The sequence below is a fragment of the Mesocricetus auratus genome, unplaced genomic scaffold, assembly GCF_017639785.1.
Source record: "Mesocricetus auratus isolate SY011 unplaced genomic scaffold, BCM_Maur_2.0 Super-Scaffold_100003, whole genome shotgun sequence".
Classification (NCBI taxonomy): Eukaryota; Metazoa; Chordata; class Mammalia; order Rodentia; family Cricetidae; genus Mesocricetus; species Mesocricetus auratus.
The window spans coordinates 39,013,298-39,036,155 of record NW_024429188.1 but is presented as its reverse complement, the minus strand read 5'-3'; the positions used below and the strand labels follow the sequence as shown (position 1 = coordinate 39,036,155).

The 22,858-nt window shown below is 40.7% G+C and overlaps 1 protein-coding gene and 1 pseudogene across 1 annotated transcript; one reads left to right on the top strand and one right to left on the bottom strand.

Moving 5' to 3' along the window:
• Nucleotides 1-1,810: 1,810 nt before the first annotated feature.
• On the bottom strand, nucleotides 1,811-18,167 carry LOC101835528 (annotated as a pseudogene).
• Nucleotides 18,168-19,866: 1,699 nt separating this feature from the next.
• On the top strand, nucleotides 19,867-20,892 carry LOC101835269 (melanoma-associated antigen B5-like). The gene has a single exon (XM_005080071.1). The coding sequence runs from the start codon at nucleotides 19,867-19,869 to the stop codon at nucleotides 20,890-20,892; it is 1,026 nt and encodes a 341-aa protein (XP_005080128.1).
• The last annotated feature ends 1,966 nt before the right edge of the window (nucleotides 20,893-22,858 follow it).

Below are 22,858 nucleotides of genomic sequence, written 5' to 3'. Positions count from 1 at the left end.
GGAAGAAGGGAGGGAGAGGCAACTGGGATTGACATGTAAAATATGACTGTTTTAAATTTAAATACAAATTAATAAAAATAAAATATTTTTTTAAATGGAGTAAGATCTAAATAGAGAATTCTCAACCGAAGAATCTCAAATATCAAAAGGCATTTAAGGAATTGTCCTAACATCGTAACTTATATTTTAAATTTGAGATTAGGTATTATCCATGGAATTAAACGATTTTTGTTGTAATGATATGTCTGCAGACACTAATGAATACACACTGGAAACCAGTTTTCTATTCCAAGCCTTATAATGATTATTTCCTTGTTCATATTGATTGGCTTGGGGTATGTACAGTAAATCCCAAACATTCATGTATATATGCATATATATCAGCAGAGACTTGCTACAGTAAAAAAAATATCAGCAAATTCGTAAAAGGTGATCATAAAAGCTGTTAATTTCTGTGAGTTCAGTAGTTTATACTGGAGACATGCAAGATTGGGAGACCTAAATTATTTGCCTAAATTTGGTGATAGTTTCTGTTCTGGTTGTTTCTTCACCTTAAGGAAAAGCCTAATTGAAATGAGAAAAGGCTTGAGCTTGAATTTAAACCACAGATCAAACTATTGCTCCAGTTAGGAAATGTTCCTGAGCTCTGTGCAGTATTTTGTACTGTCATTCAAGGCTCGAACAGCCATGTTGTATTAGAGCAGGGTAGACTAACTTTTCATCATCTGCAAAACTAATATTGGTTACAAAGAAATTAGCTCCCTGTCACTTTTTGCATCCTAATTGTAGTGAATACATTGCCTAATGTCCTCATTCTCTCCTATGTTTCCTTCATTTTACTTTCTTGTTTCTTTGTGCATCTTTCTTTCCTGACGTTCTTCTATTTTTCCTTCCTTCTGTTGTCTAGTTAATTTCTGATTGTTGTGTTTTCAAATAAAGGGCTTACATTGCTCATGAGTATAAATATATAAGACAAAATATTAGTTATATATGTATTGCTATGGTAAAAGCAATACTATTTTTGCAAAAAAAATGGGAATTGTTCTGACTTAGTTTAAGATTTGAACTAATGTGTTTGTAATGCGTTTCATGGGAGATAGGAAATGACACCCTATAAAATGGATGACCTCCTTAAAATTCAGACAATTAATAAATGGGACCTCCTAAAACTGAGAAGCTTCTGTAACACAAAGGATATAGTCAACAAGTCAAAAAGGCAGTCCACAGAATGGGAAAAGATATTCACCAACCCCACATCTGACAGAGGGTTGATCTCCAAAATTTACAAAGAACTCAAGAAGCTAGTCTCCAAAACACCAAGTAATCCAATTAAAAAGTGGGGTACAGAACTAAATAGAGAATTCTTAATAGAGGAGTCTAAAATGGCTGAAAGACACATAAGAAAGTGCTCATCATCCCTAGCCATCAGGGAAATGCAAATCAAAACAACTCTGAGATACCATGCCCTTTCAAACAGGGTCAGCTCCATCATGCTGCCTAGGTGAGATGTAAGACCTTTCTTGAGTGCTTTGGTCAGTGAGGGGCAAGACCAGTTCTCCCTGGTGTTGCACCCAGTGAGGATAAGGGGCAATGCTGTATAGCCATATCCTCTTGGCCTTCAGTGGTATCAAAAACCAGGGACATCATCACAGACCGTGCTTGCATTGGAGCCATGATCCAGGACATGGACCCTGGCAGGAGGTGCCGGCTGTTGGGCACCTCGATCTCCTCAGTGGAGTGCCACCAACGGCAGGCCTGGATAGTGGGCGTGGGCTCGGGGCCTCGCCAGGGCCAGGACGGCCCGGGCTCCTCAAGCTAGGCCATGGGGTACTGGGGAGGCATATGCCCGGCCCAGCAGGCTGGTCTTGGACTGCGAGCACGCCGCTTTACACGCCCTTGGCGATCCCCGATGCTCCAAAAGCTCGGCCAGGCGGACCCGACGGCTCGCGGGACGTCGCCTCTACCTTGGCGGGGACTGCTCCATGCTGCGACCTCGCATGAGCGGCGGAGCCCGGCGGCGCGAGGCGCATCCCGGGTGGCCCCTGGAGGCTACAGGGGCTCCCAGGATGTACTGGGCCCTCACGAAGAGACCCTCAGCCGGGCTGGCGGGTGGCGATGCGACAGCCGGAGGCGCAGGTTCGGGTGCAACCTCTGCCTCCCACGCCATGGCCCAGGAGCGCTCTGTCGACAGCTCCCGTGCGGATCGCGCACCGCCGGGGTGGGGGTGGGGGTGCAGGGACGCCTCGGGCAGCCGCGGGCGCGCGTCGTTCTGGCGCCGCGCGCCCCCGGGACTCATAAGCGGTTGGCCCGCTCATACGTTGGCGCCCGCGCAGGAGCGCCGAAAAAAATGTAGCCATCCAGGGGCTGGCCGGCCGGACGCCTCGTCCTGGGAGCCACAGGGCGCATGTCGCGTCCATTGGGCCGTGGGCTGAGCAGCGCCACCGCGTGCAGCGGGCTGAGCGTCAGGAAGGTCCCCGCATGAACATGTAGCTCCGCTGATGAGCAGGTCTCGGGTCCCGCTGCCGTCGGGTAGGGAGCTGAGAAGGAGCGAGGCATCGCAGCCCGGCGCCCACTGACTCTGCAGCGCTGGAACTGGAGTCACCTAGCGACTTGGGTCTCTCACTGGCATAGATGTCCCAGGGGTCCGAGGGACCCAGGTGTCCATAGGAGCCAGATCCGGAGAAGCCACTGTCCCCACAAAAGGTAGAGGGTTGTGAATATGGACCTCCGGTAGAACTGGGGTCTTCATAGAAATCTGAGCTGCTCCCCCTGTCCTGGTCCAGACCCCCAGACTCTAGACTCAGGTCCCCCAGCTGCTGGCCCAGGTCCCAGATGAGCCCAGGCAGGTACCTTCAGCAATAGGGACCTCTAGGAGGTCAAACAAAAAGCAACAACAAAAGCATGTAATATTTGGGGAGTGTCTTGGACAACCTTCAGCAAAGTCTCATAAGAAAGTTTCTCATGCCTTGTGTTTGGGTATTTGTTAGATTGTCTTAGGCTCTTGGAGGGAACATTGCCAGCCTAGATAGTATCAATTTCCTTTTCACTTTCTTCTTCTAACCACTCCCATCTCCCTCCATCCAAACCCTTCTTCAATCCCCCTTACTCACTCTCAAATTGGTGGCCTCTTTTTGATTATTATTATTGGATATAGTACAAATAAATAACTGAAATCTGTTGAATGTGTTTATGATTTCAGAGATGACCACTTTGTATTGGACAACCAAGTAGGAGTGCAAATAAACATTTTTTAAGTGAAGAAGGACAAATGATCAAAAAATGTTATGTGGAACCTATTCAGAAAATTGTTCATTTCTTTTAAATGGACTTTGGGAACACATTCCCCATGGAGGGATACTTTCACAGGCTAGATACATGGGGGAAAGCCCAGGCCCTGCCCCAAATGATGTGACAGATTTTGATGATTCCCCCATGGAATGCCTCACCCTCTTTGGCAAGTTGATTGGAGGTGGGATACAGGTGGCATGAGAGGATGGGAGGGAGAGGGAACTGTTATTGATATGTAAAATAAGATTTTTCTAATTTAAATAAAAATTGATATTAAAAATTTCCAATTTTGTAGTGTACAGATTTTCAAAGTATGACCTGATGATTTTCTGGATTTCCTCAGTGCCTGTTGTTATGTTCCTCTTTTTTCTGATTTTATTAGTTTGGATATTCTCTCTCTGCCTTTTGGTTAGTTTGGAAAAGGATTTATCTATCTTATTGATTTTCTCAAAGAACTAATTCTTTGTTTAATTGATTATTTTTATTGTTCTCTTTGTTTCTATTTTACTGATTTCAGCCCTCAATTTGATTATTTCCTGGTGTCTATTCCTCTTGGGTGTTTTTGCTTCTTTTTGTTCTAGAACTTTCAGGTGTTGTGTTAATTCAGTAGTGTGGGATTTGTCCAACTTCTTTATGTAGGCATTTTGTTCTATGAACTTCCCTCTCAGCACTGTTTTCATTGTGATAAGTTTAGGTATGTTGTGCATTCATTATCATTGAATTCTAGGAAGTCTTTCATTTATTTATTCCTCGATCCAGGCTTAATTCAATTGAGCATTGTTCAATTTCCACAAATTTGTAGGCTTTCTAGAATTTGTGTTGTTGTAATTCTAACTTGAAGCCCTGCTGATAAGATAATATATAGGGGCTTATTCAAATTTTTTGTGTCTGTTGAGATTTACTTCATGATTGAATATGTGGTCAATTTCAGAGAAGGTTCCCTGAGGAGCTGATAAGTAGGCATATTCTTCTAAATTTAGTTGGGATGTTTTATAGTGATCTGTTAAGCCCATTTGGGCCATAGCCTCTGTTAGATCCTTTGATAATACTGGGGTATTGAAAACTCCCATTATCGGTGTGTGGGGTTTGATGTGCAATTTAAACTTTAGTAATGTTTCTGTTACACATGTGGGTGCCCTTGTATTTGCAGCACATATGTTCAAGATTGAGACTTCATCTTGATGGGCTTTTCCTGTGATGAATATGAAAAGTCCTCCAACATCTCTTTTGATTACGTTTAGTTTGAAGTATATTTTGTTAGATATTAGGTTAGCTACACCACTATGTAATGGAAACATACCTTTAAAAATTCCAAAATATATATAATAGAGGACCTCCTATATACAAATAACAAAAGAACTGAGAAAGAAATCAGGGAAACAGCACCCTTTACATTAGCCACAAACAATATAAAATATCATTGGGTAACCCTAACCTTGCAAGTGAAATCATTGGGTGACCCTAACCTAGCAAGTGAAAGACTTGTATGAAAAAATCTTCCAGTCTTTTTAGAAAGAAATTGAAGACAACATGAGAAGATACAAAGGTCTCCTACACTCATTGGTTGGTAGAATTAACATAGTAAAAAATTCCACCTACCAAAAGTAATCTAAAGACTCAACACAATCCTCATCAAACACAATGAAAGAAAAGAAAGCATATTCAACAAATGGTGTTGGTCTAACTGAATGTCTACATGTAAAAGAATGCAAATAGACCCATATTTGTCATTCTGCACAAAACTCAAGTCCAAGTAGATCAAAGACCTCAACATAAACTAGTCACATTGAACCGGAGACAGCTTCCTGAACAGACACAGGAACTAAGATTGACAATTAATAAATGGGGCCTAATAAATGGCAAAGAACTCCATCAATAGCACAAAATGGCAGCCTACAGAATGGGAAAAGATTTTCACCAATTCCACATTTAATAAAGGGATGATTTCCAAAATATAAAATAACTCAAGAAATCAGACATCAACAAACCAAATAATCCAATTAAAAATAGGGTATATACCTAAACAGTAAGTTCTCAATAAAGGATAATCACTCTATAATCCATAGACCAGAGATGCAAAGTAATAACAAGGGCTGCAAGGAATCTGTGGATACATGGATTTCCCTGGGAAGGGGAAATAGTATAGATTTTTTTGGGTGGACTTGGGGTCAGTGCAGATGGGAACAAACAGGAGGAATTAGGTGGAGGAGGGAAAGACAGAGGGAAAGAGTATGGGAGATATGAGTGGAAGAGGTGGGCATTTGGGGGATGATGTGGAAACCCAGTTCAGTGGAAACATCCTGAAACCCACGAGGGTTTCCCTAGTGAGGATCCTAGTAATGGGGTATAAGAAGCCTGAACTGGCCAGCTTCTGTAAACAGGTAAGACTTCCTGTGGTGGTACCACGATACCAACCCAGTCACATAACCTTTGACCTACAACCTGTCCTTCCTGCAAGATGTTCTGGGGCAATGGTGGGTAAGAGCTTGTGGGAGTGATCAAAAATGACTGGTGTAATCTGAGGCCCAAGCCATGAGAGTCTATACCTGATACTTCCTGGATGACCAGAAACTGGAAGCTGGATGGCCTAGAGACCTAGAATAGAACTAAACATGACTGATAAAAAGTCAACTAGATGATTCCTAATGATACTCTGCTATACTCAAAAAGTGGAGCCTACCACAATCACCATTACAGTGGCTTCCTCTGACAGCTGGAGGGAGCAAATGCAGAGACCCACAGTCAAACATTAGGTAGAGCTCAGGATATCCTATGGGTGAGGGAGAAAATGATAGAAACTAGAGGTGTTGAGGACACCAGCAGAGCATGGGCCATATAATCAATTAAGCAGGGCTTATAGGGTGTCACAAAGACTGAAGCAGTAATTATGGAGTCTGTAGGTCTATAGGTAGTCCTTCTGCATACATGCTGTTGCTGTTTAGCATGGGGCTATTGTGGGACTCCTAACAGTGGGAGTGGGTACTCTCTCTAACTCTTTTGCCTGTGCTTGGGGCCCTTTTCCTCCTACTAGGATGTCTTGTTAATCCTTAAAATGGGATTTGTACCTAGTATTATTGTATCTTGTTATCCTGATATCCCTTGGAGGCTGGCTCTTTTCCTAAAGGAAATGAATAAGCAGTGGATCTGGGAGAGAGGGGAGGTCAGTGGCTAAACTAGAAGTGGAGGGAGGGGTAGCTGTGGTCAGCATGTATTCTATGAGACAAAAATAGAAGCAAACAGAAATGAGCACTCTTTTTTGAAAACAACAATAAAAGCTTACTGATAAAGAAGGCTAAAATCAAAAACACCAATGACAATTTATGCTGGAGAGGATGTGGTGAAAGGGGGACACTCCTCCATTGCTGGTGGGAGTGCCAACTGGTTCAGCCACTTTGGAAATCAGTGTGGAGATTCCTCAGAAAAATGGGAATAAACCTACCACAAGACCCAGCAACTCCACTCTTAGGCATATATCCAAAAGATGCCCATTCATACAACAAAGATGTCTGTTCCACTATGTTCATAGCAGCTTTATTTGTAATTGCCAGAACGTGGAAGCAACCTAGATGTCCCTCACCTGAAGAGTGGATAGAGAAAATGTGGTACATCTACACAATGGAGTACTATTCAGCAGAAAAAAATACTGGAATCATGAGATTCGCAGGCAAATGGATGACACTAGAAGAAACCATCCTGAGTAAGGTAACCCAGTCACAAAAAGAGAAACATGGCATGTACTTTCTCATATATGGATTTTAGACATAGATCTGGGGAGTGCCAGCCTACAATCCTATGGCCAGAGAGTCTGGGAAACAGAAACTTTATTTAGTGGCTGATCAAAGAAGAGGCAGACTCCCTTGGTTAAGTACTGAGCTGAACTCAAGAATGCCAGTAACAGAGAGGGAGGACTGATGATAAATGGGATTAAGACTGGGCTGGTTTAACTCCCAGAAACAGCTGACCAGACAAAGGTTAACTCTTGAATCCCAGGCACCAGCCTGGGAACCCAGCATGGGACTGATCAAGACCCCCTGAATCTGGGTGTCAGTGAGGAGGCCTAGGTAATCTATTGAGCCTTGGGCAGCAGATCAGTACCCACCCCAAGTATACACACGGACTTTGGACTCCCATAGAACAATGTGAGGTGCACTCTCACCCTGAACTCTTGGGGAAGGGTCTAGGCCCTGCCCTATATGAAATGACACACTATGCACACCCCCATGGAGGGCCTCACCCTCCCTGGAGAAATGAGGGGATAACGGGGGGGGGGAGGGCACGGGAGGAAGGGAGGGAATGGGAGAGGGACCTGGAACTGACTTGTGAAGCAACCTTATTTCTTATCTAAATTTAAACTGGAAAATGAAATAAAAAAAAGAAAAGTTATTCACACACACACACACACACACACATATATATATATATTATTCATCAGAGAAAAAATACTTTAAAATTATTGTGCTGAGTATATTTTTTGTCAACATGATACATGTCAATCATTTGGGAAAGGGGAACATAAACCGAGAAATTATCTCCATAAGATCACCGTTTTAGGCAAGCCTGTGGGGGCATTCTTTTCTGATGATTCTCATGGAAAGGCCCAGTTGATTCTGGGTGGTGCTTTGCCTAGGCAGACAGTGCTCAAGTATATAAGAACAGAAAGTGAGCAAGCTAGGAGGAGCAAAGCATCAGTAAGAAATGTTCCTCCATAGTTCATCCATGGTTCCCCCTTCAGTTCCTGCTTCCAAGTTTGTGCTTTGAGTTCCTGTCCTGTCTTCCTTAGGTGATGGACTGTGATGTGGAATAATAAGCCAAATAATCCCCTTCCACACTAAACTGGTTTTGGTCATGTTATTTTATCATAGATATAGAAGCATAAGTAAGACTGATGTCTCTTGCCCTTAAATACTTTGCAGATATATTTCATTACATTTAGCTCCAAAGATGACAACAAAACTCAGCCTACTGTTTCCCATGATGGAAATGAATTATTTGAATAATTAAAATAATGGGAGTGTGTGTGTGTGTGTGTGTGTGTGTGTGTGTGTGTGTGAAATTATATATGGATGTGCCTTAAAGGGCAATAAAACGTGAGGAAAAATAGGGTAAAACAAAACTTTCTATGACTTAGATTTTGTATGCCACATTCAACAAATTACTTTAATGAATACCCCATCTGAGTTTAGTCAGAATCTTCTGCTTTGCATTTATATCTACCATTCACATTATCAGTAAGCACACAATCCCCATAGTACTCTGCTCCTCTGAAGTCAACACAAAAACTTCTCTACTACCACTCAGGATGAGACAGGGGGCATCTCTCTCCCAACTTCATTACTTCTGTTCACATGTTGTTATATAAAAACTAAATGATTTATAACGTGATATGCTAATATTAAGGTCATGGGTAGAGGACAAATTTTAATAACACATGCTTCTTGTTCAATGTTCATCTATTCCCAACCTCAACTTATTGTTCTACAGACACTTCTTTGTTCATATCAGGGATAATGAGGAACATATTTCATTAGAATCTATATGCTGCAATAACATGAGGTAAATGTTGAGATAATCCCCATCTGTTACAGGAAAATAGGAAAAACAATCATTGAGAAGCATAGCAAATTTTCTCAGACAAGTCTGTTAGAATCCAAGTAACCATCAAGCCATTATGTGATAAAATTGGAATTAAGTTACATGTGTGCTATGTGAGACCATAGGATTGGTGACAAGACACTATGCAGAGGCAGTGTTAAAGCAGAACTTTAAATGGAAAACTCCACTGTATGGGGAGGGCCTAAAATTAAGCTGTAGTATTATGTAATGCCTGAGCATTTGGTAAAATTTGAAATGGCAAATGTACTAAGTACAAGTACTCCTTGACACTTTAATTCCAAGCAACTTATCCTTGATGAAGAACCATCTTCACCTGGAGGACCAAGAACACATCTTACTTACTCTTAAGCCTTGGGCCTCTCTATTCCAACAGCCTTTACAATTACTGATGCAAGCAAGACATCCTTTGATGTGAATTAAATGTTAATATACCTTGATTGATAAATCCTGCCTCCAATTTGACTCTATATTTATTTTTACCAATTCTTAGTTAGACATGTGGTGGAGGTAGGATGATGCTCACCACAGCTGTCAGTCATGGTGAAATAGCAATTATTACTGATTTTATCTCTATAGTGTCTAGTATTTGGCTGCCCCAAAACCATACTGTGAAATTTTTTTCTTAACAAATAGAATAAACCATTAGAGTATGATATTATTAATTGTTTTAGTATCAGACATATTCTAGAAATAAATTTCTGTAAAGGATAATGTATTCACTTATTTAGCCTATCATAAAAAATACCACAGACTGAGTGGCTTAAAAATGTAAATTTATCAGCTCTAGGAGTAACCTTGCGGAGTTTTTTGGGTCACTTATGTAAACTATCATATCATCTGCAAATAATGAAAGTTTGACTTCTTCTTTTCCTATTTGTATCCCCTTTATCTCCTTTTGTTGTCTTATTGCTGTAGCTAGAACTTCAAGTACAATATTGAAGAGATATGGAGAGAGTGGACAGCCTTGTCTTGTTCCTGATTTTAGAGGAATTGCTTTGAGTTTCTCTCCATTTAGTTTGATGTTAGCTGTTGGTTTACTGTATATTGCTTTTATTATATTCAGGTACGTTCCTGTTATCCCTGATCTCTCTAGGACCTTTATCATGAAGGGGTGCTGGATTTTGTCAAAGGCTTTTTCAGCATCTAGTGAGATGATCATGTGGTTTTTCTTTCGCAGATTGTTAATATGGTGGATTACATTGATAGATTTTCTAATGTTGAACCATCCCTGCATTCCTGGAATGAAGCCTACTTGATCATGGTGGATGATTTTTCTGATGTGTTCTTGAATCCGGTTTGCAAGTATTTTATTGAGTATTTTTGCATCAATGTTCATGAGGGAAATTGGTCTATAGTTCTCTTTCTTAGTTGTGTCTTTGTGTGGCTTGGGTATCAAGGTAATTGTAGCCTCGTAGAAAGAGTTTGGCAGTGAGCCTCCTGCTTCTATAGTGTGGAATACTTTGACGAGTATTGGAATGAGCTCTTCTTTGAATTTCTGGTAGAATTCTGCACTGAAGCCATCTGGGCCTGGGCTTTTTTTGTTTGGGAGACTTTTGATGACTGCTTCTATTTCATTAGGGGTTATAGGCTGGGAAGAATAGAGGGGGTAAAGAGGAAGGGAGTTGGTCATGGGGGAACAGGAAGCTGAGGGGGTGGGGGTAGAATAGGGGGAAGAGGGAATCATAGGATCGAAGACAGATCAGGCACCAGAGTGACCTCGAGTGATCTAAAGGTATAACATCAATTGGCAAGCTAAGCAATAGTGGAAGGACCACCTCGAATGCCCATTCCTGATAATGAACTTGATGTCTATAACTATCCGGGAGCCTTCATCCTGGGACTGATGGAAGCAGAGGCAAACACACAACTAAGCACTGAACTGAACCCAAGGAACCCAGTGACAGAGAGAGAGGAATGATGAGCAAATTGGCAAAGAATGGGCTGGCAAAACCAGCAGAGACAGCTGATCTGAACAGGGGAGTGCTCTTGGACCCCAGACCGACAGTGGGGAGGCCAGAATGGGACTGATCTGGACCCCTCAAATGTGAGTGTCAGTGAGAAGGCCTGGACAACCTATGGGGCTCTGAGCTGTGGATCAGTGTCTATCCCTGGTATACAATCTGTCTTCATGTGCCTATAGCACAAAGAGAGATGCTCTCTCAGCCTGGACTCTTAGGGGAGTGCCTTGACCCTACCAAGAGTAAAATGATAGACTCTAGACATCCCCTATGTGGAAGGATTTGGCAATAGGGTGGGAGGGAGGGTGGAAGGGGAGTGTGGGAGGAGGGGAGGGAGAGGGAACTGGGATTGACATGTAAAACAAGCTATTTAAAATTAAAATAAAAAAATTTAAACAAAAAAAATGTAAATTTATTTTCTCACAGTTATGGAAACTAGAAGTTCAAGATCAAGGCGGCATAATTATGGACATCCAATGAGAGCTCTGTCTTTATCTTTTCTTTTTATTGTCTCTTCTTATGGTAGCACCTTTGTGCATGTTCATCCCTAGTGTCTTCTGTGCACTATTACCTTCACATAAGGTCACCCCTGCATCCCAGTGTAAGTTTTACTCTAACCGTTTAATATTAAAGGTTTCATCTCTTTTTAGAGTTAATTAGGGTGAAAAGCCAACAAGATTAATTTTAGAGAGTTAAAGTGCAGTGTCTAATAGACAAGAATTGATAATATCTCTGTCTTATTTCAATGTTATAGAACACATCCAAAGTACCTGCCCTATATCTACTCTCAACTGGAGTTTTTTGAAAAGTAAGACATTATTTTGGCTCTTTTAGCATGATCTCAGATTGTTAATTTTTGTTGCTTTGATTCAAAAAATAAATTCCCAGACATGATGATGACTTTATCTCAGTAAAAAAAATCATCACATATGACATCCATTAAACACAAAATGTTTGCTATTAATTATGATGAAGACAGAGGTTCTTTCCAGCCTGGTCTCACAGCTGTTTAGCCCAAATAAACACACAGAGGCCATATTAATTATGATCGCTTGACCAATGGCTTAGGCTCCTTATTGGCTAGCTTTCTATTAATTATTAATGCATTTCTATTAAACTATGTATTTCCACAAGACTGTAGCTTACCCATAATGCTCCTTCAGTACTTTACTCCTTTGACAGCTATATGGCATCTCCTGGGAGGCTCTCACATTGCCTTAGTCTTTCCAGTATTATCCTAGTCTAGTAGCCCTGCCTATACTCCCTGCCAGCTACTGGACAATCAGCATTTATTTATCAACCAATAAAAGAAACATATATTCACAGGCGTACAAAAGGACATCCCCCACCACCTCCTCTTTTCTGTATAAATAAAAAGGAAGGCTTTTACTTTAACATAGTAAAATTATATATAGCAAAATAATTTTCAATCGCGAACAATAGATAACAATATTTAGTCCAATAACTTTTGGCAATATTTAAAGACAGTATTCTACCATCTGTCCTGTATTTGTGAGTTGAAAGTTTTATATGTAACTTATCTCTTATCATAACTAAGGAAAACCATAAACATAAGTGTCATCAACTCCATTAAAGACCTCAGAAGGATAACATATAAACTCTAGAATTGACAGAGACATCTCGCTACCTGGACAGTCACCCAAAGTTCTTCTGTAATGTTTGGCCATCCATCTTCAGCCTATAGGTCTAGAGTGTCTGGCAGACTTCTTAGCGACACAGGAAATTTGAAATTGTCCCACCCTATTGGCAGTTTGTCAGTCATTTTTATCTGTGTTCTGCAGAATGTTTGGAAGACTCTTCCACGAAGCAGGAACCCTGAAGGACCCATCCCATCTTGTTTTGGCAATTTCAGCAGTCACTTTTCTGTAAATCAGGCATGTCCAGTTTATACATCCTACAGTCGAACACTCTAGGAAAGAACAGTTTCTTGCCCAAATGACTAATCTTGCCATGTTGAAGGCAAACTCCATAAGGAGTTTCTTCCATTCCGATCTTGTCTCTGATGTAATTGGTGATGCCAGGAGCAATTGTAAATCTGTCAAGAAAAACCCCAATAAACCATTTTAAATGTCATATTCTTAATGTCTTTGAAAAATACCTATGCTTTGGAAATATATCTCTGTATACCTAGAAAACCTAACTAACATATGTTTTGACTATTATATGTTACTATCTATAATCTGTAATTTATTATACATTACAATTTTATAAGAGCTATATAAATACAATACCTAAACAAGAGTAGAAATATACATATAGCAAAATTGACCTTAAATTTTTACCAATAAATCAGAATCCATACCAATGCAAAGTATTCATTTCTATATCATATTCCCCCCTTTTTATATTGACCATGATCATTAAACATTTATAGCCAACCCTGTTTACGTGAAAACAAACATTTATAAACAATATTTGGGAATCTGGTCATAATTCTCTCCAAACTGATTCCTGCTATTTGGGGAAGGTGTCAATCCCAAGGAGAACCTGAGGAAACACAGAAACCTGCCAAATCCTGGCTATAGTAGTCTTCAAGGCTGCATTGTCCTAGTCCCATTGGATCACCTGGGCCACTGCTTCAGGACATCTTGTTTGATCAAATCATATTAATCTGGAAGGAATTCACAGCTTTTCATCTTCTGTGGAAACAAAAGCAGAACCTCATTTCCAAAGTAGCATGTTCTTAGACTTAAATTTTGAAGTCAAGGCATTTTCAAAATATGTAAGTTGATTAATCCAGCACCATTTATAATAAAATGTGTTTTAGCAGCTGTTGTTCCTTCCTCAGCAGTCAAAAAATTTAAATAAAACACAATAATGTACAATATTAGACTCTGTGTATTTTCTATCTTTACATGGCTTTTCTTTTATTACTCTATTTCTTTTTTTTGTTTTGTTTTGTTTTTGAGACTGGGTTTCTCTATGTAGCCTTGGCTGCCCTAAAATTGATTCTGTAGATCAGGCTGGCCTTGAAATCACAGAGACATGCCAGCCTCTACCTCTTGAGTACTAGGATTAAAGGAATGGCCACCATACCCAGGTGCTCTATTTTTTTAAGAACTTTCACTACCCTTTTTCTTTTCTCTCCCAAGCCTATGTATATTCTTAAACACACTGCAAACCGTTTAGAGGGTTTTTCCTCTGAATCTGTCTTTACTGTATATCTTTATTTTTTCTGACCACATGAGTTTTAATCTGCTAAACAGCATTAGCTGCTAAACTGTGGCTGGCTGCTAACAGTTAGGCTTTCTAACCTGGCTAGAGTATGTTTATCTCCAATTCTTGGAGCTTGCTCACTGCCTCAACTTTGGTCTATGCTAATATCAAGCAGCTTGTAGCACAATGCCCATAAACCTTTTTTATCTGTGTGAGTTAAAGCTAAATCTTCCATGCAACATGCTCTGTGGCTTGAAGATTTGTCCTTTGTACCAAAGCAGGAATCTGCTATGCCGTGTTCAAGCTCGACTGCCAGTGTCTCTGCACCGTGGCTTCCATCAGACCATGAGACCAGGGAGCCCATTGTGGCTCTGTTTTACGTGGAAATTCTTGCCCCACACCAGTCACCATATGAAAACAGAGTTTCTTTCCAGGCTGGTCCCACAGCTATTTAGCCCAAATAAACACACAGAGGTTTTATTGATTACAATTGTTTGACCAATGATTTAGGCTTCTTATTGGCTAGCTCGTTCTTAATTATTAACCCATTTCTATTAAACTATGTATTGCCATGAAGCTGTGGCTTACTCATAATGCTCCAGCATGTTACTCCTTTGGTGGCTACACAGCACATGGCATCTCCCTGGTGGCTCACTCATTGCCTTCCTCTTCCCAGCCTTCTCCTAGTCTGGTGGCCCTGCCTATACTTCCTGCCTGGCTACTGGTCAATCAGCATTTATTCATCAACCAATAAGAGAAACATATTCACAGCATCCAGAAGAACATCCCTATTATTTTGATTATTATTTTCTATAGGACATATAGTGCAAATATCTTACACTATGGTTTGATATGATTAAGCTTTTATAGCAGAGTGTCTTAGGTTACTTGGCTTTAAACACAATCATTTTTGATGATATTCTGAAGTCTAGACTATGCAAGATTAATGAGATGAGAGAATTAGTATCTGGTGAAGTCTCCTTTTCAGACAATTGTCATTTGGGTGCATCCTCCTATTGTGGTAATAGAAAGAACAAAACCTCTATGGTGTGTTCTTATAAGGATACTATAAAAATTATAGCAGTCCCCCCACATTACTTCATCTAGCTCAATTATCTTTCAAAGTCCCTATTTCTTAATACTGCAACATTGTAATTAATGTCAACTTACGAACTGAACATGCTGGTGCAGGCCTGTAATTCAAGCTGCATGAGAGGCTAAGTTGATAAAATCATAAATTTGTGGGCTGTTTGGGCTATATAGTGAGTTAAAGATCACCCTGAGCAACTTAGAAAGACTCCCAAAATAATACTGGAAAACATGTTCACATTACATCACTCCTAAGTATATACCTCAAAGATTCTATAACAGGTTTATTGCTGTTCTACTCACAATAACAAGGAAATAGAATCATTTTGTATATCTATCAACACATAAACGGATAATGAAAATGTGAGTAACATACACAACAGCATTTTATTAATCAATAAAGAAAAGAATTATTTGACAAGATCAGGCAAATTCAGGGTGGTATAGCTGTAGATAAAAAATGAAATTATTTGAGCTGGAGAGTTCAGCAGTTGAGAGCAATTTTGTTCTTACAAAGGACCTGCATTGATTCCTGATATACATATCCAGCTCATAACCTTCTGTAACTCCAATTCTAGAAGATCTGACACTTTCCTCAAGCCTCCATAGGTACCAGGCATGTATATGGTACAGGAATACAGGCAAGGAAAATACTCATACTTAACAGTAAAATAAATAAATCTGATAATTTTATTTTAAAAAGAAAAATATAATTTGCAAGAAAAGAATGAGACTGGTAAACATATTATGTGTCTTAATACAAATTCAGAAATCTCTAATATGTGGATTTTATCTTCTAATTGTTAAATATGTATATCTGGGGAATAATGTGGGTTTTCCTTGGGTTGAATCCCCAGTACCACCAAAAAAAGGGAGGGGGAAAGTACAAGATTAAAAAACACATTTCCACATGTGATGATATACAAAGTCTTATCAAAGTCAATTGAATGATAAGCAAACCACAAACCATAAAATTCTCATATTATTATGGTAGTGATGGAATGAGGATATATTGCTAATTAGAAATCATCTAGGGCTGTGTTATTCCACTACAGCCACAGTTACGCAGATATGCTGACCTTTACTCATTTTCTTCCTTAATACTCCTAAGTGCATTTCAGATGATTTATTAAAACATTTTGCTGAAAGTATTGGGATTCAATGCACAAGAGAGAAAAAGAATACCAAAATAAATGATGGGAGTAAATATTGAGTATTTTTCTAGCAAAATAAATATCCAAGTTTATGATGTTTACTTTGTTGCAAAGGATTACGGAGAGGAGTGGTGGAAATAACATAAATATACTCATAGTATTAAATTCTCAAATTAAATTAAAAAAATAAAATAAAGTGAAAAAATTCTTTGAATATTTTATGCATAGTTCTATATGCTCAAGGATCAAAGTGTGAGTATATATTTACATATGAAAACAAACAGATTCAATTTGTCATATCTTTTAAAATGTATATAGATCTGTACTCTAATCTCAGCCTGGATTTGTTCCATGAATCATTTTCTTCAAATGTATCCTATTTGGTGAGAATTTAATTCAGTAGTGATACTATAGAAAACACTGCCGAATTTGAAACTGTGTACTTTTCCCCATGGAACAAATTAAACTAATAATAAAATGTCTTGATTTTCATGAAGCTCTTAGCAAAATAACTTGCTGGGCAGTGGTGGTGCACACCTTTAATCCCAGTACTCAGCAGGCAGAGGCAGGTGGATCTCTGTGAGTTTAAGACCAGCCTGGTCTACAAGAGCTAGTTTCAGGACAGTCTCCAAAGCCACAGAGAAACCCTGTCTCGAACACCCTCAAAACAAACAAACAAAAACCTGGGGGGGGGATGGTGGGGGGTGCGGTAGGAGGGGAGGGAGAGGGAACTGGGATTGACATGTGAAGCAAGCAATTTAAAATTAAAATTAAAATAAATAAAAAAGTATAAAAAAACAAAATATCTTAACTCATCATTTCCTGTAGTAATTGAGATTTAACAAGGGAAGTTTAATAAAATTTAAGTGTGTAAAGACAGAGAAAAGGGGAAAAAATCAATAAGTATGTATCCTAAATGACATTTCCTACACTAAGATCACTGCTTTATTTTCAACTTCCCTCTCTGTGAAGAATCTTAAGAAACAGACTTGTTCCATTTTCAATAAGAGTATGAAGGTATTCACCATCTGTGAAGAAACCTTTTATTAAAAAAAATAGAACCCATGATACCATGATACAGACCTGGATAATTACTGAGAAAACCTTATCATAAAGTTTCACACAGTGACTTTCTACTACCTCTGCTTAGATCTAGAGGACTGCCTTTCCTACTTTCTGTGGACTTCCACAATGAGGATCTCAGAAACAAAAGTGTTGAAGTCTTCCTAACGGGCACAGAGTCAACCTAAAGCACAAAGTATCAAATATTCAGACTTCCACGAGTCAGGGGAGCCCACCCACCCCACACTAGAGGTGGCGCTAGGGAGGTAGCGTTACAGTGTGCCCCTCTTCCTTTACATTGCTTTCTTTGGTTCAAGTGGTCACTTCCTCCTCAGAGGATCAAAAGTCCAGAGAGGCGGTCCGGAAGTCTGTTGAAAGCGTAACACCTACTTCAGCAGAAGCAAGAAACAGGTTCAAGTTTAGCCAGATTCAAGGTGAGGAGGTGAATGAGACTGGGGAATGCCTCACATAGAATATAGACCCCATAAAGATTTATTTTTCTTCCCAGTCACCAGAAAAGAAGCAAGTGCCCCCGCCCTACTGCCCACTCGGGCCCGAACATTTGCACTAGGGAACAAGTGGCGTTTTCAGTTTCCTCAAGCCTCACAGGATCCAGCCGCACCATTGGTGTTAAGCTCAGATGAACTTAGATGAGAATACCCCTACCACTCCACCACAGACACACTACTTGGGAACTAATTTCTGATCTCTGCCCACTAGAAAACAGCCTCAAGTTCTCCATAAGCAAGCGGCAAACCCTGTTCTCAAAGACTTACCTCAGAAGATACCATGTCCACTGCATTGTACCTCTCTTTCTGCCCGCCATTACCCTTGTTTTAGTCATGGCCAGTCTTGGATAATAGATTCCCTAGTCCATATCCTTCAACTCCACAAGCTAAGTTCTTGTTCTGAGTGACTTTTTCTGCTTCTGCCATCTTAGGAGACAGGTTGGGGGTGGGGGCAGGTAAATCGGGGTTTTTGCTATATTGGAGGTTTAACCTCCCATTCCAGAAAACTCTCTGTTCACTCTCAGTGGCTGCGGGATTCCTCATAAAAGAGCCACTAGCACCAGTGACATTCTTGTTCTCAGTCTTTTTTTCTTAAGATTTATTTCATTTTTAATCCATATCTTTGCATGGGTATATGTACATGAGCGCAGTTACTGGCAGAAACCACAAGAGAGGGCTATGTACCCTGGAACTCTAGAGAGAAGGCAACTCGGATTTTTCTGTAAAATCAGTATTTTTTTTTTCGTTTCTCTGTATAACTGCTATGGCTGTCCTGGAACTCGCTCTGTAGACCAGGCTGGCCTGGCCTTGAACACACAGAGATCTGCCTGCCTTTGCCTCCCGAGTGCTGGGATTAAACGTGTGTGCCACCAACGCCGACTCAGTATGGGCTCTTAACCACTGAACAATCTCGCCAGCTCCATTGTTCTCAGTGTTGAGAACTCCTGAGGAGACTGGACCAGTACATCTCCACACTCATTTTGCTTCTAAAGTCTCTGCAATGAGACAGTAAAGAAAACTAGGGAACAGACATAGGAAAAGCCCATGTTAACAGAAAATGAAAGGAAAGTTTCTGAGGTATAGATACCAGTGAAGATCACATAGGTATAGCTGAGACTCTCAAATATATATGTTGAATACAGAGCTTAGCTCCATAGTAAAGCTGCTTCCAATAAACAAAAAAAGTAGCATGTTCCTTAGGAAATTATAAGGCAGAACACTTAGTGAGTTCTGAAGGAATTACCAATCCTAGGTGAGTCAGGGTATCCCTGTCATCAGTCCCGAGAGTCCGCATGAAAATCTACTGGGCTATTGCTACACAAGTATATAAGGAACTGAATGTGGGTAGAGGAGCCACAAATCAGCACAGGGAAGAATGTTAAATATGGCCAGAGACCAAGGAAAGGATACAGGAGGACCTATATAAGCCTTCCATTAATGACACCCTTAATTGACTGGATAGTCATGATGGAAGAGACACTAGTTTACTCCAGTTTCAAGAGATAGTTGTAATAATAGTAGTGACAGATTTTCTTTTTGTAAAGGAGATGGATTAAATCCACATTAAAAGGATTTCTGGGAGCTAAAATGAAGAATATTATCTAAACGGAGAATAGAATTTCACAGAAATGGCAGCTTCAGAGTAGAAAATGAGACAGGCCCAAAACATTTGAGTTGGTGATGTGACCTAGGAGGAACTCAGAGGTTCCTGGAACCTCAAAACAGAAGTCCCCCATTGCCACCCCTGCTCTTTAGCCCAGTACAACAGGCAAGACAGAGAAACCCTCAGCTGTAAAAAGCTTTCCTTCTTGTACAGGGGATGATCTTCTGATAATAGTAGCATGTTGGATTGCAAAAGCACTGCACTCATGGAAATCTGCAGAGGCAACCTTAGTTACAAACAGGTTTTTCTCTCTCTGGTTAAAGTGTCCATATCAACTTATTCTGCTTCTTACAAGTGTTTTCATCGGTAGTGCCTTTTAACATATTCTGTTTTTGTCCCTAGCCAGAGTCATCATGCTTCGAGGTCAGAAGAGTAAGCTATATGCCTGTGAGAAACATCACCAGCCCCGAGGTGAGGCTCAGGCTTGTAGAGGTAGACCTGCTTGTGAAATACCAGAGGAAACACCAGAGGCAACAGAAGAGTTCTCTGATGCGTCCCAGAGCCAGCCTGGGGCTGAGTCTTCCAGCACTCCCAAGGCTCCTCAGAAAGCAACATCATCTGCCTCGATTTCTCTGAGTATTTCTTCCTCTGAATCATATGAAAGTTCCAGTGAGGAAAGTGATAAATGTGAAGAAAGGGAATGCCCTTTTGAGGCCAAGCCCTGCACCATCATCCTGCACCATGATCTGATAGCCAGAAAGGTGGTGTTGCTCTTGCACTACCTGCTCTACAACTACAATATGAAGCAGCTTACTACCAAGGAAGAAATGCTGAAGGTTATCACCAAGAAGTATGAGAAATACTTTCCTGAGATCCTCAGAAAAGTCTCTGAGAAGCTTGAGGAAATCTTTGCTGTGGAATTGAGGGAAGTCAACTCCAGTGAGCCCTCATACAACCTCATCAGCAAGGTGAAGCTCCCCAACAATGGGAGGATCCGTGCTGGCAAAGGCCTACCAAAGACTGGTTTCCTGATGAGTATCCTGGCTATCATCATCGTTAGGGGCAACTGTGCCAGGGAGGAAGACATCTGGGAAATCCTGAAGAAAAAGCAAATCTATCCAGGGAAGAAGCACCGTGTCTTTGGTGAGCCCCGAAAGCTCATGACCCAGTATTTGGTGAAGCTGAAGTACCTGGAGTACCGGCAGGTGGCCGACAGTGATCCTCCGCGCTATGAGTTCCTGTGGGGTTCCCAAGCCCATGCTGAAATAAGCAAGATGAAAGTCCTGGAGTTCTTGGCCAAGATAAACAAAACAGCACCTAGTACCATCTCTGCCCTTTACGAAGAGTCTTTGAAAGAAGAGCAAGAACAAGCAGAAGCTAGAGCTGAAGATGATTCTGATGCCACTGACCAACCAAGTAAAGATCCTCCAGTAAAATAACAGGATGCATACCTTTGTTGAGCAGGTAGGTGGTGGGCTAAAAGGTCTCAGAGAAATAGTGAATAAGTACATAAACTCAGATGATGTGCTTCAGAGTCATGGGGAAGAATCTTTGGGTCTGTGCTGGTTTCTATAACAAAATATGCAATGAGTGGGAGATATGCATCACTTCAACTGATACTTAACCTTCTACATCTCAGGGGCTAAGAAATAAATATTCAGGCTGTCTAGACATACAGTTCCAAAGGACAGTATAATTGCTGACCTATAGAGAAGGAGAGAAGAAACGGAGGAAAGTGATAGGGATTGAGAGAAAGGGAGGAGGGTGGAAGAAGGGGAAGGGAGTGGGAAAGGGATAAGGAGAATGAGGAGGGAGGTGAAGAGAGGAAAGATGAGATGAAATAAGAGGGGAGAGGAAGGGGAAATTAGGGGAGGAAACAAGGTAAAAGTGGGAAAAGAATGAGAAGGGGAAAAGAAAGAAATGGAAATATGAAGAGGAATGGAAGAAGAAAGAGAAATTCTGCTCTTTTGTTATAGCGCCATGAATCCCCAAATACAGGTCACACTCATAACATAATTAAATCATAATTACTTCTGAACTCCATCATTATTATGCCAGCATATTTGTTTGCTTGTTTGAGACAGGGATTTTGTAGCATTGGCTATCCTGGAACTAGATCTTTAGACAATGCTGGTCTCGAATTCACAGAGATCCACCTGCCTCTGTTTCCCTATTGCTGGGATTAAAGGTATGTAACATATCATGTAGTTATTTTTTATTTATTTATTTTTATTTTATGTGCATTGGTGTTTTGCCTATATGTATATTTATGTGAAGATGTCAGATTCCCAGTAACTCTACTCACAGACAATTTTGAGTTGTGATGTAGGTGCTAGGAATTGAACCGGGTCCTCTGGAAGAGCATCCAGAACTCTCAACTACTGAGCCACTTCTCCAGCCCCTCCCACCACATTTCATAATAATAGCTTTCCATTGTAATTTAAGTATCTCAATTCATAATTGCACTCTGCTTTTGTAAATAACTTTGAGATGGTTTATATATTAGGAAATCTCCACTTGGACAGTAAGAGGAAGTACCCTGAATTTTATTTTCACTGTCAGGATACAATATTTGCATAACAAGTAGAGTTGTCTATATATATTTTCACAAAACTTTTCTGATGAATAGGAATGACCTTCATTTAAGATTAAATATAGAGAAGTTACTATGTTGGATTTTTTCCCTTGCCTCAGAAAATGTAGATTCAATTGCATTAGGAGGGTATCTAAAGGGAGATTATTTTGACTGTGATTTGGCAAACTTTATCTGATGGATAGAGAGTCTGGGAAACAGGAAAGAACCTAAAAGATATGCATATATGCATAGTACCCAAGAGAAGAGGATTGAGACAAGATCCTCTGAATGGATGGGGAACACGGCGAGGGGTGGGGGGGAGTGGGAGCTGGGAAGAAGAGAGGGGGAGAAGAGGAAGAGAGAGTAGGTCATGGGGGAACAGGAAGTTGAGTGGGTGGGGGTAGAATAGAGGGAAGAGGGAATCATAGGTTAGAAGACAGATCAGGCACCAGAGTGACCTCGAGTGATCTAAAGGGATAACACCAATTGGCAAGCTAAGCAATAGTGGAGAGACCACCTAGAATGCCCATTCCTGATAATGAACTTGATGTCTATAACCATCCGGGAGCCTTCATCCAGTGATTAATGGAAGCAGAGGCAAACACACAATTAATCACTGAACTGAACCCAAGGAACCCAGTGACAGAGAGAGGAGTGATGAGCAAATTGGCAAAGAATGGGCTGGCAAAACCAGCAGAGACAGCTGATCTGAACAGGGGAGAGCTCTTGGACCCCAGACCGACAGCGGGGAGGCCAGCATGGGACTGATCTGGAACCCCCAAATGTGAGTGTCAGCGAGAAGGCCTGGGCAACCTATGGGGCTCTGAGCT